This window comes from Eptesicus fuscus, chromosome 7, assembly GCF_027574615.1.
Source record: "Eptesicus fuscus isolate TK198812 chromosome 7, DD_ASM_mEF_20220401, whole genome shotgun sequence".
In the NCBI taxonomy this organism is placed as follows: Eukaryota; Metazoa; Chordata; class Mammalia; order Chiroptera; family Vespertilionidae; genus Eptesicus; species Eptesicus fuscus.
In genome coordinates, this window is record NC_072479.1 from 29011562 (window position 1) to 29031545 (window position 19984).

At 39.7% G+C, this 19984-nt stretch overlaps 1 protein-coding gene across 3 annotated transcripts in view; it reads left to right on the forward strand.

The window, feature by feature from the left end:
- Positions 1 to 19984, forward strand: part of SLC6A15 (solute carrier family 6 member 15) — a 69166-nt gene that overhangs the window by 13342 nt on the left and 35840 nt on the right. For all 3 annotated transcript variants that reach the window (XM_028148590.2, XM_028148594.2, XM_028148592.2), the window contains exons 2-5: positions 6933 to 7383; positions 12701 to 12858; positions 13226 to 13352; positions 14500 to 14681. In XM_028148590.2, coding sequence (XP_028004391.2) covers positions 7116 to 7383; positions 12701 to 12858; positions 13226 to 13352; positions 14500 to 14681 — 735 coding nt within the window. In that variant the 5' untranslated portion in view covers positions 6933 to 7115. The remainder of the gene's footprint in view (positions 1 to 6932; positions 7384 to 12700; positions 12859 to 13225; positions 13353 to 14499; positions 14682 to 19984) is intronic.

Sequence of the window (19984 nt, forward strand, 5' to 3'; positions counted from 1 at the left end):
TTTGAGGCATGACCAGGCTGGCAGGTGGGGCAGTTGGGGGCAACCAGGCCAGCAGGGCAGGCAGTTGGGGGTGACCAGGTCAGCGAGGAGGGGGGGGGCTATAAGAGGTGACCAGGCTGGCAGAGGGCACAGTTAGGGGCGACTAGGCTAGTGGGGTGAGTGCAGTTGGGGGTGACCAGGTTGGCAGGGGGTATAGTTGGGGATTATTAAGCTGGCAGCGGGGGCAGTGAGGGGTGACTAGGCTGGCAGGGGGGCAGTAAGGGGTGACCAGGTCGGCAGGGGGGCAGTTAGGAGCGAGAATTCCAGCAGGTAGGGGGCAGTTGGGGGCGACCTGGCCGGCAGCAGGGGTCAGTTAGGGTGATCAGGCCAGCACGCAGAGGCAGTGAGGGGCGATTGGGCTGGTGGGGGGACAGTTGGGGCAACTAGGCTGGCAGGGGGGCAGTAAGAGGTGACCAGGTGGCAGGGGGCTCAGTTAGGGATGGCCAGTCCAGTGGGGTGGGTGCACTTGGGGGCAAACAGGCCAGCAGGGCGGGCAGTTGGGGGTGATTAGGCTAGCAGCAGGGGCAGTGAGGGGCAACTAGGCTGGCAGGGGGGCAATTAGGGGCAGTTGGGTTGGCAGGCAGGTGATCAGTTGGGAACTAGCAGTCCTGGATTGTGGGATGGATGTCCCAGATTGGAGAGGGTGCAGGCTGGGCTGAGCGACACCCCCCTCCCTCCGTGCACGAATTTCATGCACCGGGCCTCTAGTATCTTACCTTATAATAGACAAATATGCAAATTGACCGCACCTTCGCTACGCCCAAGCCACGCCCACCAACCAAGCCACGCCCACCAGGAAACCGTTACATGGACGCTGGGGCCGGTGGCTTTTCGGGCGCCTGCTCCTATCGCAGGGACCGGCTGGGGTGCGGTGCGGCCGAGCCCAAGGACCGGAAAGCCGCCCGGGGTTTTCCGGGCCTTGGGCCGATCGGAGCAGGGACCCGGCTGGGGTGCGGTGCGGCCGAGCCCAAGGACCGGAAAGCCGCCCGGGGCTTTCCGGGCCTTGGGCGCCAGCCGGGTGCGTGCTCCGATCGGAGCAGGGACCCGGCTGGGGTGCGGTGCGGCCGAGCCCAAGGACCGGAAAGCCGCCCGGGGCTTTCCGGGCCTTGGGCGCCAGCCGGGTGCGTGCTCCGATCGGAGCAGGGACCCGGCTGGGGTGCGGTGCGGCCGAGCCCAAGGACCAGAAAGCCGCCCGGGGCTTTCCGGGCCTTGGGCGCCAGCCGGGTGCGTGCTCCGATCGGAGCAGGGACCCGGCTCGGGTGCGGTGCGGCCGAGCCCAAGACCGGAAAGCCGCCCGGGGCTTTCCGGGCCTTGGGCCGATCGGAGCAGGGACCCGGCTGGGGTGCGGTGCGGCCGAGCCCAAGGACCGGAAAGCCGCCCGGGGCTTTCCGGGCCTTGGGCCGATCGGAGCAGGGACCCGGCTGGGGTGCGGTGCGGCCGAGCCCAAGGACCGGAAAGCCGCCGGGGCTTTCCGGGCCTTGGGCCGATCGGAGCAGTGACCCGGCTGGGGTGCGGTTCGGGGGAGCCCAAGGACCGGAAAGCCGCCCGGGGCTTTCCGGGCCTTGGGCGCCAGCCGGGTGCGTGCTCTGATCGGAGCAGGGACCCGGCTGGGGTGCGGTGTGGCCGAGCCCAAGGACCGGAAAGCCACCCGGGGCTTTCCGGGCCTTGGGCGCCAGCCGGGTGCGTGCCTGCTCCGATGGCAGGAGCGAGCCGACCTGGGGGTCTGCTTCTGCAATCAGGTCGCAGGGATGCTGGGTGCAGCTGAGCCCAAGGCCACCGCCCAGGGCCAAGCCCGGACCCTGAAAGAAGGTAGAGGGCAGTGGCCACCGCCAAGGCCTGGGTCCCCGGTGCCGGCAGAAAACTGGTGCAGGCAGCCAGGTGAATGAAGGTCTATTGCACGAATCTTCGTGCAAACGGGCTACTAGTATATATATAAAAGGGTAAGTTGACTCCCACATGTGTGATACATATAAAACTCTCGCTGGCACCAATCACATGCTTTTTTTGATCTGTCATTGTTGATCGTGAACTTGGTTGACACTTCTATTATGGAGAAAGGGCAAATAGTGATATTAAAACATTTCTTCTAATTTCCTTTCAATGTGCATGAATCTGTGTACTGGGCCACTAGTTATTCTGTCATACTTCCTTTCATACATTGAGAATGTTAGTTGGATTGGTAAGATAAAATTATTCTCCAGGAAGAGTTTATGGCCTAGTGAAGAAAACAGATACTTTACCCCTAGACGTAGTATGTTTTTGTGGAAATTTTAATATTAAACTGCAACCCTATACCATATTTTTCTGCAACCACCCCAGACTAAAGCAGGAGGTAGCAGAGGGTTAGAAATGGAAGGAGAAGAAAGAGTTAAAGTTATTTTACTTGTAATATCATCAATATATTATCACTTTTTTATAACTTAGAAAAGGAACTCTACATTCATGCAAATACACATTTAACATCCTTTTCTGATACATTTAATTTTATAAAAATTGGCTAGTGTTGCATTTTATAATACACATGTATAATTACTTATATTTCAGGCATTTTTAAATAGAAAGTTGCATTTAAACTGTTTACATTCGATATTTTTGTTTTTTAACAGAAACTATGAACTTTGGGTAGTTTAACAGGAATTTTTAAATGTAGATATTGTCAAAGATTATTCTATGTAAATTGGTATTATTATTCATTGGATATGTAAAAAACATGCAGCAGTGTCCAAAGGTATTATTTTTCATTTTTATTTTTTTGTTTGTGCATTTTTTTTCTTCAAGACTATAAATGTAGAGAAGAAATACAATAATTTCTGAGATAATATGGTGGAGGTTCATGAATAACACTATCTTTTAAATTTTTCCTTTATGAAATGATGGGTGTTTTTACTGTAATAGTATCTCTAATTTTTGATACATTCCTCAGTGTTCTATTTGTATGAAAAAAAGCAAAAGGAATAACAGACTGTTTACTGAGGAAACAGCATAAAGGTGATATAACTAGTAGAAGTTATGCAGCTGATAAATAATAGACTGAGGATGCAACTCCAAGTTTGTCAGATTAAACCAATGCTGTTATCCATGTATTAGTTAAATTACTATGTCAACAGTTTATCTTTAGATAATTCAATTAATGTAGACCTTTAGTTAACTTATGTCTTGCAAATCACAATTTCTTATATATCAGGTGTTTCCTTACAGCAAAAATAATTTGGAAAATTAGCTTATTTCAGTTATTCAATGGTTATATTTATTCATTTAGTCAACTACTATTTATTAAGCTCTAGGGGGAAATAATGCAAATTAAAACTTTTTTTCTCAAAACCTTTTCCATAACAAAACCTTGTTGGACAGTTCCAAGCAGTCACCATGAGAAGTTTTGTGCTTTTTCTAGAGATGTGTCTATTATCTACATATATAAAGAGCCAGGGTCTGTAATGTCCAAAACGACCAAAGGCTCAACCAAACATCGAAAGTCAGTCCTGCAGTTAGTGCTGCAGGCACCACGGCAACCCAGCACTGACTGCTGAGGGGGCTACGGATCAGGCCTGGAGAGAGAAGCAGGATCTGATCCGCAGACTCTGTGGCAGCTGTTGATCAGCCCTTGCCTCTCTTTCTCTCCAGGCCTCGCTAGCAGCCGCGGGGGCTGATGATCAGCCATGCCTCTCTTATCAGGCCGAGAGATAGGAGAAACCGACCAATCAGAACCAAATCTGGGTGAACTGCGAGGAGCCAATGGCTGCCTAGGAGGCACAGCTTTTGATGCTGACTGGCATAGAAACCGACCAATCAGAACCTAATCTGGGTCAACTGCGAAGGCAGAACCTAAGGTGGGGGCTGAGGAGGGGTTTTAAGGGCAACAGCTGTTCGGTATAAGGTGTAAGAAAGCAGTTCAATTTTTTAATGACTGGTTTGGCACTATAGTGCATATAGCTGGCTATCAGTCTAGATATAGGGATTATGTGTTTTTGTCTTCCAAGAGCATCTCCTTCTGCTGAAAATGGCTTTACCTCCCCACCCTATTTAAGCAATCCTATCCTATATAATTTATCTATACTAATAAAAGAGCAATATGCTAATTAGACCAGGTCGACTGGTCATCTTCTGAACATTTGACTCCTTTCGGACAAAGCCATGGTGGTGAGGGCCGAGGCAGAGGCAGTTAGAGGCAATAAGGCTGGCAGGGGAGGGCAGTTGGGGGCAACCAGGTCAGCAGGGGAGGGCAGTTAGGGGCAATCAGGCAGGCAGGCAGGTGAGCAGTTAGGAGCCAGCGGTCCCAGATTAAGAGAGGGAAGTCTGACTGCCGGTTTAGGACATCCCCCAAGGGGTCCCAGGTTGGAGAGGGTGCAGGCTGGGCTGAAGGAACACCCCCCCTGTGCACGAATTTTGTACACCAGGCCACTAGTTTAAAATATTGGTAATGATTCTCTTTAAAAATTTTCTTCATAGTCTTCCTATTAATCTTCACCAAATTTTAAATAAGTGTTTGCTTTAAGTGTATATATTCTAATTTTGGAAACAACTAAACAGCCTATCTAATAAAAGAGTTATATGCAAATTGACTGTACCTCCACTACACCCACAAGCCACACCCACCAGCCAATCAAGGGCGAGTATGCAAATTAACCCAACAAAGATGGCTGCAGCTACGGAGAGAGCAGGAGACTTGGGTTTCCCCAGTGATGGAGGAAGCCAAGCTTTCAGCACACCATGGCTGGGCCAGGCCTCTGCTGAAGGTTACAAAGTTTCAATTACGGAAGATGAATAAATCCCAGATACCAGGGCCTCTGTGTGGGTTGCTTGGGGGCATGGCCAGCCTGCAAACCACCACAGACCCCTCGCCCAGGCCACTCCGCGCCCCAAGGGAACCCTCACCCTGATCCAGGATACCCTTCAGGGCAAAACAGCTGGCCCCCACCCGTGCACCAGACCTCTAGCCTATCTAATAAAAGAGTAATATGAAAATGGACCGTCACTCCAACACACAAGATGGCTGCCCCCAGGTGGACACAAGATGGCCACCACAAGATGGCCAGCAGGGTAGGGCAGTTGGGAGAAATCAGGCCAGCAGGGGAGGGCAGTTGTGAGCGATCAGGCCAGCATGGGAGGACAGTTGGGAGGGACCAGGCCTGCAAGGGAAGGCAGTTGGGGGTGATCAAGCCTGCAGGGGAGGGCAATTAGGGGTGACCAGGCCTGCAGGGGAGGGCAGTTAGGGGAAAACAGGCTGGCAGGGGAGCAGTTAGGCATCAATCAGGCTGGCAGGGGAGTGGTTGGGGGGTGATCAGGCTGGCAGGCAGAAGTGGTTAGAGGCAATCAGGAAGGCAGGCAGGCGAGCAGTTGGGAGCCAGCAGTCCTGGATTGTGAGAGGGATGTCCGACTGCCCGTTTAGGCCTGATCTTACCAGGATTGGGCCTAAACGGGCAGTTGGACATCCCTCAAGGAGTCCCAGATTGGAGAGGGTGCATGCTGGGTTGAGGGACAACCCCCCCTCCCCCGTGCACAAATTTCGTGCACCGGGCCTCTAGTCTAATCATAAAAGCAAAAATATAGGTTAAATGGTCATGTTAAAGAATTATATTTCCTTAGGGTTACCATCTATCTTGTCTTATTAATTAAGATTATAAATTAAAGTTGATGGGCTGCTTCTCTGACTTCTAAAGTAAAAATAACAGCAATTCCATGAAATTATTTCAATTTTTCTAGCAACAACTGGCAGAATTCTTGGGGTATCATTTATAAAGCGCCTGATCCAGTTTTGAAGAGAAGCACACATGTTTAGTCACGTTTTAAAACTGACAGTCTCATTGGTTTATAGACAAGCCTTGTACACTTACTTGGTCTGTGTCTGAAAAGGGTATGAGATACAGTATAACAGAAAATGAACTAGAAAAAGAAAAACTGCCAAAGTGATGGCAGTGCATTTCTTGAGTTGTTTGAGAGAATGTTCACACAAATACCATGAGGTATTTTTTTACTACTTTCTGTGTGTATTTATGTTGTTCCTTGTGTTTGGTGTGGTCTTACTCTCTGCCCAACTCTTGTGTCACTTTTATCCAACATTACTGATCTCTTTTACTGTAATGAAGCTGGGTCATTGAAATTATGCAATATAGTGTAATTATTTGTGATATGCCTTTTTCTCTTAGATATAAGCAACTTAAAGCAGATAGTGCATGTTTCATTAATGTTTGTATTCCTTAATGTTCATCACAATATCAAATGAGTGAATAAATGAATACACGAACAGAAGAGATTCTGTATAAAATAAATTTACAGGGATGGCATGCAATTGCATATGTAGTTCTATAAGTAATAAAATGAGAGCTATATTTTAGTTAGAAAGGAAAAAAAGGAAGAATCAAGAAAAAGAGTCACAAACTTTTTAAAAATATATTTTTATTGATTTCAGAGAGGAAGGGAGAGGGAGAGAGAAATAGAAACAGCATAATCAACAATGAGAGAGAATCATTGACTGGCTGCCTCCTGCATGCCCCTCAATGGGGATCCTGCCCACAACCCAGGCATGTGCCCTTGACTGGAATCGAGCCTGGGACCCTTCAGTCCGAAGGCCGATGCTCTATGCACTAAGCCAAACCAGCGAGGGAAGAGTCATTAAATTTTCATTATAAACGAACAGAGTATATTTTATGCACTGAGTTTGACCTATCAAAGTGGAATTTTGAAAGAAGGAAGATGTTAACTAAAAGAAAATGTGTATGAAGCTCATGTAAACTCTACAATTCCTACACTTGTGGAAATGTTAAGCTCTGAAAGGCCAACAATCATGTTTTATATTCTGTAGAAAGATATTTTATCATATAAATTAATAAATGGTATTTAGTAATTTTAATACTTTTCTCATTAAATACTATCATTTTTAATTTAAAATTTTACAGATACCTGCAGAATATTGGACACACAGATCCAGGATCACCTTGAATCAAGGATTTATTTGATATCCTCCTCTATCTTTTGTTCATATTAACTAAATTATTTTTTAAAAGAATTAACAAATTTGCCATAAGAAAATTTAAGAAAAATAATACAACCTGCACTTTTCAATTCCTAAGAATAGCAAGATGATAAAAAAAGAATTAGAAGATGAGGTTATTGAATCTGCCAAAGACCTTCTTTCCAATGAAGATGCAGCTGATGATGCTTTTAAGAAAAGTGAACTAACTGTTGATGTCCAAAAAGAGAAACATACAGATGCTAAAGGACTTAACATCAAAGATGAAAGACCAGGTTGGAACAATAGGCTACAATACATCCTGGCCCAAGTTGGATTTTCTGTAGGTCTAGGAAATGTGTGGCGATTCCCATACCTATGTCAGAAGAATGGGGGTGGTAAGTTTTATTTTTTTAAGTGATACATTGCTGAATAGATTTTAATTGGTTATCTCAAATAGCTGCTGTTGTTGCTGGAGTCTCATTATTTTAGAAACTATGGATTTTATTATAAAGCTAGGGAGACTCCTTTGTTGAAAATGAGTTTAACTGTTTTCAGAAGAGGTTTCCACAGGAGCAGATGGCTTGCTGTGAATACACAAGGATTGCTTTAAAGGTAATGCATTCTCAGATTCTTTCTGTGGATCCTATTAAACTTCTCTAAATTACTGACTTTTTAAACAAATGTTGCTTCCCTTGTGCCTGTCAGTTATTCTCTTTGGAGAAAAAAACTAAAGTTTCTGGTATAAGGCAATATTTATGAAGAAAAAATGTTCTCTTTATGACTTATTAAATCTGAACTTTTTAAGTTGTTTTACTCTCCATAAAAACAAAAATTACATATAATTTAGAATGATTATAATGTTCAAATGCTGATCAGAACTTTAAAGATTTCAGTAGAAGGGATTTAATGGGATAATTATTGTACACTGAGTGGCCAGATTATTATGATCTTTGAACACATAATAATCTGGCCACTCAGTGTGTGTGTGTGTGTGTGTGTGTGTGTGTGTGTGTATTAGAGGCCCGGTGCATGAATTCGTGCATGTGTGGGGTCCGGCCAGCCTGGCCAGAGGGAGGGGACTTGGGTGGTTGGCCGGCCTGCCTGCTGGTCGAACCCCTGATCAAGGGGACAATTTGCATATTAGCCTTTTATTATATAGGATATATAATGAGTGGCCAGATTATTATGCGTTCAGAGATCATAATAATCTGGCCACTCAGTGTAATACCAGACATTCTTTATCCTTAAACTAGAGGCCCAGTACATGAAAATTCGTGCACTTGGGGTGATCACTCAGCCCAGCCTGCACCCTCACACAGTCTGGGACCCCTCGGGGGATGTCTACCTGCTGATCTCCCGTGGGCCTAAGATGGCAGTCAGACATTCCTCTGGCAGCCCAGGGGGAGTGGGCCTCATCCATAGTCAGACATCCTTAGTGCTGCCAAGGAGACAGGAGGAGGCGGGAGAGGCTCCCGCCACCGCCGCTGTGCTTGCAGCTGTCAGCCCGGCTTGTAGCTGAGCGGAACTCCCCCTGTGGAAGCACACTGACCACCAGAGAGCAGCTCCTGCATTGAGCGTCTGCCCCCCTGGTGGTCAGTGTGCATTATAGCAACCTGTTGTTCCCAGTCGTTCTGCCATTAGGGTCAATTTGCATATTACCCATTTATTATATAGGATATCATACATATTTGGTTCCCAATTCTGTAGTATTTGGGGACAATGTTTTGTTTTAAAGAAAACTTTAAAGAAATTAGAATCCTTAGTTTTAAACAAAAATATATACATCTACATGATACTGTAGTTGTTTGTATTTGTGCATATAAATACCAGGGATTATTTAGCAAATATTTCTTAAAAATTAAGGGGGGTGGACACATACAAAGGAATAGAGTGTTTGTGTATGACAAAATCTTTATAGTTCACCAAAGTCAAACTGAATGTTAACTAACATTTAGTTTGAAGCTTTATTATTTATATACATGGGAGTTGTTAAAATAAGTGTGGCTAAAAACTAAGTATTTTATGTGCCTTATTTCAGTAACCAAAGGGTAGAAAGAATATTTTGTTATTTGACTCCAGTTTGTGATAGTTTTGTTGACTGGACAAATATATGTTTTTATTTTTTATGTAATTATGTAATTGCCACCTACAAATCAAATGAAATAATATAACCATTCAATGTGGAATTTCTTCTTAGCCACTAAAGATAAAAGTGTTATGGTGACAAAATAAGGTTTAAAATCTTGCTTAGTTAATTCAACCAGGCACAAAATAACAGGTTTGAAAAATTAGCCTGTTTGACGAATCTTCCTGAGAGGTCGGAATCAATACATAGTCGATGATGCACTACAGATCACATCATTCCATGGAAATTGTGAGCTCCTTAGCTAGTCGGTAACATCCCATTAATTATTTACCAAATCAACTATCAGCAGCTGTGCACTACCCTGCTTTGGGTTTCTCATAAATCACTTCATTTGCCAAGACTTTGAATAGATGAAACCTAATTTTCAGACCTCTCCCCTTATGAGCCTTATTCATACTGTAAAAGAAGAAAATTTTCTTGACTGAAGAATCAGGTTGCCTTCCATTTAATACAATTTTTGTCTTGATGAAGAGCTGAAAAAGTATTTCGTATTTAGTAATTAGCAAAATGGCTCTTCTTTCTAATTTTCATGTGAAAGTAGTCAAAATATCCTTCCTAATATTGTTTCCTTTCTTCATATCACAAATACTAGAGAGTGATATTACAAAATACCAGTGGACTTTTCTCATTTCAAGATGGCTGCTAGAGTACAAAAGATTTTGCTCAATATGCAGTATTTCATTGAGCCTTCTAGGTATTCAAGTAGTATCTTCTGGCTGCTGAGTCAAAGAGCCTCGCTACCCAAATCTTACTTATTCATCTTTTATATATATAATATATATATATATATATAAAATATAAAAAATATATATTATTGATTTTTAAGAGAGAGGAAGGAAGAGGGATAGAGTGTTAGAAACATCGATGAGAGAGAAACATTGATCAGCTGCCTCCTGCACACCCGCTACTAGGGATGTGGCCGTAACCAAGGTGTAGGAAGCAGTTATAGGGTTAAGCCTCGGACTGACCTGCTGGCAAAGCCGCAAACAAGTCCCAGCTTGGAGGGCACAGTCCTCTAAGCATAATTAAGCTTGATCTTGTAACTGCTCCCTAGATCTTTCCTGGGTAGCTAGTGGGCTGTGGGAGGGGCAGCAAGTGCTGCCAAAACAAGTGAAACTTATAAGAACATTGTAAATTACCTTGTTTGTCCCTGATTATAAATAAACCATCAGCTTGCAGTCTGGATCTGTTCTGTGGCCTCAGCAAGGCACAGAAGATCCACCTAGACCCAGCTTTTTCTCTTTGTCTATCATTTCTCCATCCTTTGTCGCCCCCGCTCAGGCTCGCTGAACCCTTGGCTGTGCTGGCGCGGCACACCAAGGTACATGCCCTTGACTGGAATCGAACCTGGGACCCTTCAGTCCGCAGGCCGACTCTCTATCCTCTGAGCCAAACTGGTTAGGGCCTTATTCATCATTTGAGGCACTTTATAAATAATAGAAATAATAAGTAACAAACCTAATGTAAGTTGATTTGTCTGAAAATATACTTAAAGCACAATGGTTAAGCTTAATAAGTGGTATAACATAGAAGCTACCAGTTCAGAGTTTGAAATCAATTTGACTCTGAAGCCTAGCTCTTTCAGACATTAGCCATGTGATCTTTTATAAGTTAACGTACTTTTTCTGGCTTATTTCCCACACGTATAAAATGAGGAAAATAATGGCACTTACCCATTGAATTCTTGTAAGGAATAAATGAATAACTAATTACATTTAATAGGCTTAGAAATGTACCTGACAAATGGTATATAGTCATATTTTAGCCATGACTATTTTTAATTTGGAGACTAATATTAGAGTAATTTGAGTTAGAGAAAAAAGCTAAGTATCTAATATAATTTCTTGCATACATAACTGAGGAAAGATTTCCAATAAGTCCAGTCTTAATTAATTCTCTTTTTTCTCCCCTGGTCATTCACTCACACATAAACCCATTCATATTCTAGGATTTGATGAAGGTGTTAAAATGCACTTTCATTTCTTTTGGAAACATTTTCAGGTTATTAGTGTCTAAATATTACAAATCATTTTAGAATTAGAAATTTGGTAGTTCTGTTTTATAAGCTATGCATCCATGCTTTACAGTATATACTCCTCTGAACAATCAATTAAAGTCTGAAAGACTGAAAGTCAGCCATAATACAATAATTATTACTGACCACTGTATTAGGAAAATTCTTGCATATGGTCATTATTTCAGCATTAGATAAATACTGAGATAAATAATTTGAAAAAATATTAATATGTTAATATTTAACTCTTCATCCGAATACCCGAACAATTTGTATAGCTTCCCAAATCTATTTAATACCACTTAACACATTTTAAAAATTGGAAAATGTAATAAATGGCCTTTTATTTAAAAAGGTAATTGCTACAATTGATTGCATAACTCACCTGACAGTATCTGGTTGGACAAAACTCCAATAAGAAATTTGAATGTAGGTCTTACAGGTTATTTAAGGAATGATTTGTATACATATTCTCATGTAGAAGTGAGTATAGGCTTAACATTTAACTTTATCAATTAATAGTCTAATATTAACTTTGTCAAACTGGTACATTAAAAAATCACTATTTATGTATTTTAATTTGCAAGTTAGCTATAACGTATTTTTTAAGCATAGAAACTCTACTAAAAAGGATAATAGCATATATTTTATGATAGATATTAAATGTCTTTGTTTCTGTCAATCTCACCACCCCATCACAGAATTTTGGAAAAATAAAAAATTGCTTGTTTCCTAAAGTGTACTTTTTATATGAAGTATATATGGGAAAATGACATTTCTCTGTGTTAGAGGTTATTTTATTTTTTATATTTTTAGTTGAAGCAGCATTTCTTCTCCTTCGTTGTTATTTAAGAAGAAAAGTCAGTTTTAGTAACATAAAATTACACTCATTTTAATTTATCTGATTTGCAGTACATGATTTAATATCAATAGATGAATTTGAATAAAATTTAATAAAGTACTTCATAACCATTATGTGAATAAGATTTCCATGATGCCTGGTCGATGTGGCATAGTGTTTGAATGTCATCCTGTGAAACAGGAGGTCACAGTTCCACCCCTGGTCAGGGCACATGCCCAGGATGCAGGCTCAATCCCCAGTGGGGGGCATGCAGAAGGCAGCCAATCAGTGATTCTGTGTCATCATTGATGTTTATATCTCTCTCTCCCTCTCTCTTCCTCACTGAAACCAATAAAAATATATTTAAAAAAAAGATTTCATGAGTTTGTGAAACCTACTTGAGAAAATAATTAATGTTAAGGAGTCAACTATTTTTATGAAAAATTAACTTGTTTACCCTTTCATTAAAATGAAACCAAGCTATTCATTGATACTTTTATCATAATTATTTTTTATCAGAAATTCTTTGTAAAAGTCAAATTGAGGTTTCAAATACTAGAAAGTTTAAAGTAATGAAATTGCATTTTCTTTAAAGTCTTTTACACTTATTATATATAAAAGTTCAAATATAATCTTTTATGAGATAATGAGAATTAGTGTATTCTCTACTGTTAAAAATATAATCTATTTTATTTGTTCTTGTCTCTGTAGGTGCATATCTTTTGCCATTTTTTATATTGCTTGTGATGATAGGTATTCCACTTTTTTTTCTGGAACTTGCTGTGGGGCAAAGAATTCGGCGAGGAAGCATCGGTGTGTGGAATTACATAAGCCCTAAATTGGGTGGTATTGGATTTGCAAGTTGTGTAGTAAGTTTCCTAATATACTATAAGACATATAATTTTTATAATGTTTGGATTTATATTATTTGTATTTAAATAAAATATTTGTCTGTGTATTTCTACTCAACTGTTTAATTATCTTTTAAAAAAACACTATAGGAGCTTTTACTAATATACAAAACAAAGTGAAGTATATTAATATAGTTCAATCTTATTAATGCATGTTCTTAATACCTGTGAGAGACCTTTTTTTTAGAAGAGATAATGTGTTTTAAATGAAAATAAAATGAATAAGATTTTTTAAATGTTAAATGGGGTCATATACATATCATCTCATTGTTTCAAAGGAAGGGGCGTCAGAGGTTTAACGTAATCGTATTATTTTATTTTGCAGGTGAGCTTGTTTGTGGGTCTCTACTACAATGTCATCATTGGCTGGAGTGTGTTTTATTTTTCTCAGTCTTTTCAGTTTCCTCTACCTTGGGATCAGTGCCCTTTGGTGAAAAATGCTACACACACTTGTAAGACATGGACAATATAATGTTTTTATATTTAATGATTATAAAGTTGGTAAAGAAATGAGCTTTTAAGATTTTAAAAAATAATGTAGGAAAAATTATTGTCATAACAACTTTCCTCACATTTAGGATTGCCATACTCAGAGAGATAGAAATTGGGCACCATCTAAGTTTACTAGCTCTTCCCAAGTTATCTCTTCTCAGTTAAGTATAGTTAGTGTACAATATATTATTAGTTATATTAGTTTCAGGTGTACAATGTGGTGACTTGATATCTCTGTAAGTTACAATGTAATAACCCCACTAATTCTAGTAATCATCCATTGCTGTGCAAACCTTTCACAATATTATTGACTACCTTCTCCTCAAGTCGTTTTGTTGTGCCCCATGATATTAGGGTGAAATATGGTTAACTTTGACAGTCTTTAATTTTGTACACCTCTTTGGATGCTTTATAGTTTTTGTTAAAGTAAAACAAAGGACAAAAAAAGTTCTATTGAAGAAATTGTTTTTATTTCATAGTTTTTCTATCATTTGTTTTTATATCTCAGAATATAATAAAGAATATTTCCTTATAGTGACGTCCAGTAAATATAAAATATGCCTAAATTTTTCTTGTAGCCACAATTTAAAAATAAATAAGTGAAATATTTTATTTAATCCTATTATCCAAAATGTTAACATTTCAACATATAATTAATATAAAATTATTAATGTAATAATCTGCATTATATTTATCATACTAAGTCTCCAAAATTCTCTTTGTATTGTATATTACAACACAGGTCATTTTGAACTAGCTTATTGCAAAAGTCACATATGGTCACCTGCCAGTGCATTTGACAGCTGTGCCCCCCCAAGACAATTCTGGGAGTGGAAGGGACTATAAATTTTATATGTTTTAATTACTTTGATAAAAAGCTCATGTGTTTTTATTAATAAGTGTGTGATAAGAAATATCAAAGAGGATACATGTCTGTTGATATTTCACTTTTTTGCAGTTGAGTTTTTATTGTGAATTTAAAATGCTTCTGTAGAATAGCAATACTTTCCTAGGAAATGTTGAGAAATGATTTATAGGCTTATTGAAAAAAAAAATTCTTATTACTCTTTATAATCTGAAATTATTGTGTTATCTTTCTTTCTACAGTGGTAGAGCCAGAATGTGAAAAAAGTTCTGCCACCACCTATTACTGGTACAGAAAAGCATTGGATGTTTCCAGCTCCATTTCTGAAAGTGGGGGCTTAAACTGGAAGATGACCATCTGCTTGCTAGTTGCCTGGGCCATGGTTTGCTTAGCTATGATCAAAGGCATTCAGTCTTCTGTAAAAGTTAGTATGTTAGAGATCCTCCTGATTCTGCACTCTCTGCGGGCAAACTGCAAGTAGTGCTTCGTTCTATGTAGTTAATTAAAGATTGATAAAAAGTGGTGCTTTTACAATATGTTTACATTAATAAAATGACATAAGCAAAGAGATAAGTGTTTTATACCGAAATATAAAGTAATTTATGATCTTTTCTTATTTCATCAAGAGTTTTGAAATTTTTTGTCAATACCATTTTTTTTTCTATTTATTGAGTTTACCCTAATATTTTGGTTCTCTGATTATCAATTAGTTCCAAACATGGAAATTGGAGAAAGTAGTAGAATAAAAATTTTTTCATTTTAGTTGTCTTATATCATTCATTTTTCTCTATTATAGTTATTCTAAGGAATACTTGCATAAGATATTTTAATATGGTCTCTAGTGTGGAGGGGTTCTTAAAGATCTGAGCAGCACTAGGTAGTTATGATAATCTCAACAACAAACTCAGAGTAAATGTAAAAGACTAAAGGGCATGCTTTCCAGGGCAAATGGAAAATTTTAAATAGCTGTGGTTAAAAAAAGACATTAAGTGAATTCTAGAAACTTTGAATTCTTTTTTTTTTTTTTATAAATACATTAGGAAAGTAATTGTTATTCACTCTTTTGGTTTCATATTGCATTTTTAAATTATTATTGTTATTGTTTTAATGCTCTTATATCTCCTGGCTGGACCATAGCAAGAATTTATTATTGATTCTTCTTTGCCCTTAATAATCCATCTCTACTATTTTTTTTTCTTTCCAAAGCATAGATCAGATTATATATCTTTCCAGGCTAATATATTACCAATCACCAGCATATACCAGTAGAAGTGGAGATAATAGTAGTAGTGGTAATAAATGATGATGGTGAAGGTGACTCCCACAATGAACAGAGCAAGAACAATAACAGAAGCCAATATTTATTGCAAGTGCTTTTTGCTCTAGGAAATGTGATAGGTACTTGAATTCTAAAGAAAACTCAAAGAATTAATTACTATTCTCAGGCCTTCTTTACAGATATAAAACAATTTTGAGAAATTAGGTAATTTGCCCAAAGAATCATGGCTAGTAATTGCTACCTGGAGTTACACCCAGCTCTGCCTAAATCTAGAGCCCATATTATTTAATTGCAACCCTATAATGCCTCTACTGCCATATTTTTTAACACCATATAGTTAACACTTTTAGGTTTGAAATCTATGTAATTCATCTTTGCTTCCTGTTACTTCATCTTAAATTTAAAATGATGATTTTAACTTGTAAATCACAACAAATTTTATATTTACCTTCCTGCTGGAACTCCCACACCATTTTTCCTTTGGAAAAATCAATGTGATAGATAACACATCTAAATATCATTTCATCTTTTTCTGAATGTCAATGTACAATTAAATAAGTTCAATTAATTGGTTCAATTTGGTATCTTCTACCATTCTGAGACACATTACAGTCATATTTCAAATAAAGGAATCGATTCTTAAGTCACATCTAACCACATTTACATATTTCTTAAGATAATGTCATTTGGAAGAAAGAGAACCAAAAGTGGTTAGCCAGAGAAGTAAAAAACAACTTTGTGCTGAGTCTCACTGCCACATTTTGTTTCTTCTTAATCTGAGCATGTCTTATCATTCTTTTTTAAAAAATTCATCCTTATCACAAAATTTTGTGATTTTTCTTATGTCATACAATATAACTTTAGAAAAATTTAATATAAACTTATATACTATATATAATTTATTATTTAAATAAGAAGGTTTCAATGGCTTTGGGGCATTATTTGAAGAAATAATTCAATAGTCACAGATGAGGAAAAAGCTGTAATTTGAGCAAAGATATGAAAATTGAAATTGTCATAATTCCTCAGTCTGAAACAAGTTAAAATTAATAGGGAAATGTGTGCTAGGAATAAATATAAAGCTCTCTGATTGCCTGTGAAACAAAAAGAGCCTCCAAATAAATAATCACACAAGTACAGTATATAGAAATATAATTTACTAGTGACCTGGTACATGAAATTCATGCATGGGGGAGTGGGAGATTCTCTCAGCCCAGCCTGCCCCCTCTCACAGTCTGGGAGCCCTCAGGGGCGGGAGGCGACCCAGCGATCAGGGGAAAGTGATGTCCCCATCACACCTCTGCTGCTGCCACTGCCGGAAGTGCAAGCCTTGGTCGGCCCTGGTTACCTGAGCCTTGGGCAGCTTTGGGCGTATGGGCAGCCACCATCCAAGGCTTGCCTGCACCTCGGGCCGGCCCTGGGTGGCTGGGGGGCTGAGAGGCAGGCACACCAGCAGGGCTGAGGGGACTGGGCGCCACCTCTTGTGGTTGTGGGCACCGCCATCTTTGAGGGTGTGACAGTCAATTAGCATATTCTCTCTTTATTGGCTGTGGGTGCCACCATCTTGTGATGGTCAATTAGCATAATTCCTCTTTATTAGATAGGACTAGAGGCCTGGTGCACAAAATTCGTGCATGAGGGTGTGTGCCCTTCAGCCCAGCCTGCACCCTCTCCAATCTGGGACCCCTCAAGGGATATCCGACTGCCCGTTTAGGCCAGATCCCAGTAGGATTGGGCCTAAATGGGCAGTTGGACATTCCTCTCACAATCCAGGACTGCTAGCTCCCAAATGCTCACCTGCCTGCCTTCCTGATTGTCCCTAACCACTTCTGCCTGCCAGCCTGATCACCCCCTAACCACTCCCCTGCCAGCCTGTTGCCCCTAACTGCCCTCCCCTGCAGGCCTGGTCACCCCTAACTGCCCTCCCCTGCTGGCCTGGTCCCCCACAACTGCTCTCCCCTGCAGGCCTGGGTCCCCCCAACTGCCCTTCCCTTCAGACCGGTCATCCCCAACTTTCCTCCTCTGCCGGCCTGGTCACCCCTAACTGCTCTCCCCTGTAGGCCATCTTGTGGTGGCCATCTTGTGTCCACATGGGGGCAGCCATCTTTGACCACATGGGGACAGCCATTGTGTGTGTTGGAGTGATGGTCAATTTGCATATCATTCTTTTATTAAATAGGATAATTAATTGAAACTTTGTAGCCTTGAGTGGAGGCCTGAGCTGGCCAGGGTGTGTGGAAAGCTTGGCTTCCTCCATCACCGGGGCAACCCAAGCCTCCTGTTTGCAGCCATCTTGGTTGGGTTAATTTGCATACTCACTCCTGATTGGCTGGTGAGTGTGGCTTGTGAGTGTAGCAGAGTGATGGTTAATTTTCATATTAGTCTTTTATTAGATAGGATGGGCAATATGGTTTAGAGGTAGTATATGAGAAAACCATTTAGAGAATTTAGCAGTTAAAAGAAGAATGTGAGTCAACTTGCGTTACACTTTGTCAACACACACACACACACACACACACACACACACACACCACAAGGACTAACTAGAAACTTCATGAGATAAAAGATGAGTATGACAATGTCAATCTCCTTTGGGCCAGTAGGAACAACTCAGCTGATCCATGCCTATAATACTGGATTTTACTGAAATCTTTATTTCTCCCTGTATTATGGAGAGAAATTTCAGCCCTGTGATCGCAATCTTCACCTAGTTGAATAAAAAGAAGAATAAGGCTTAATCTGTGCTATAGAGAACAGAACTATGGTCAAATAGTGTGGATTATGGAGAGTGGTGGGGCAGTGATAAATCCTCAAAGAAAGGAAGACTTTTCAGGAATCAAGCCTGATAACAAGGAAACTAGATCTCTCAGTGGGAGTGAGCATGTCCCTTTGTTATGATCTCTGTTAAGGGGATACCTGCCCCAAGACGAAGTATGTAAATGAGGAGTTCTAATGTTTCTTCTAACTCTAAGTTAATACTTTTTGGCCAGTAATACTTTGCCATTATTCCTTCTACTATGCTAAGGATTTTGTATACATTATCATGTGTAAATCTTTCTATCAATCAGGTGATTTGCATGGTTTTATCCTCACTTTCCTGCAAAGTTAGCATATTTAAGGAGAACAAATAATTGGCTATGAAGTCCTCAAAAATGACTTTCTCAAAGTGTGTTTATAATAAGCATTTTAATATTAAAAAACTAACAAAATGATTTCATATGTTCTATGGTCTTCATGGTTCAGTGGAATGGAAATATTTCCATACAATGTTTTTATTGGTAAACTAATCTCTTACTGAAAGACATTCCAGTTGTCAAGATCCAGAAGGTCTTAAAATTAGCCAAAGAAACATATTTCACTATTTCATTTCTCAGTTCTTAAAAGTGTTTATTTTCTGGAAGAGGTAGTCAATCATTCATCAAATCATTTAATACATATATATTGATTGAGCACCTACTATGTGCCAGGCACTGACCTTGTTCTGGAGATAGAGGGATGAACAAGGCAGACAAAACACCTGTCCTCACGGAATATCCAGTCTAGTGGCAGAGGAAGACAATAAACATATTTGAAAAATAATTTCATTTAGCAATGCATAAAATAAAGTGTTGTAAGGAGAAAGTGTAGACTTTTACATATAGTGAGGTAGATTAACCTATTTTTAATAATAGTAGGCAAATATGTTGTATGATAAGATTATACCCATATGATTAAAGATAAATAATTTGAGTTTAAAAACACCGTCCGGACACCCCTGTAAAAAGCTGGCTTAGGATTTATCTTAAATCTCAGAATTTAATAATTGTTTTTTTGTTGTGTGTGTGTCTCTGTGTGTGTGTGTGTGTGTGTGTGTGTGTGTGTGTTTTTTACTTAATACTACCTTAGTGTTTAAATTTTGGGCCATTATTTTTCTCCATGTCACATTAAATATAATTTTTTAAAATATATTTTTATTGATTTCAGAGAGGAAGGGAGAGATAGAGGCATCAATGATAAGAGGGAATCATTGATCGGCTGCCTCTTGCATGTTGGACCGATTGCTCTTAACCAGAATCGAACCTGGTACCCTTTGGTTCGCATGCCGACATTCTATCCACTGAGCCAAAATAGCCAGGGCTAAATATAAAGTTGTATTGCTCCTTTTAGGAAGCTATGCTAGAGTCTTTTCATTGAATCCAAATCAGGGTCTTTAAGAACTCAAATACTTGTTGAAATAGTAAATGAAAATTGAAATGATTCTGACAATATAATTAGTTTATAATTTTAAAAATACTTCAGAATAAAGATGAGCTTACCTTTTAGGGAATGTATGCATAAAGGAAAACTTAACTTTGTATAAATTCTGTACAATTTTTTGAGTATTTACTATATGTTAAGAATTAATGAATATGAAAATATGAATAGAGCACAGTTTTGTCCTCATGGAACCCATAATTTATTGGGTGAGA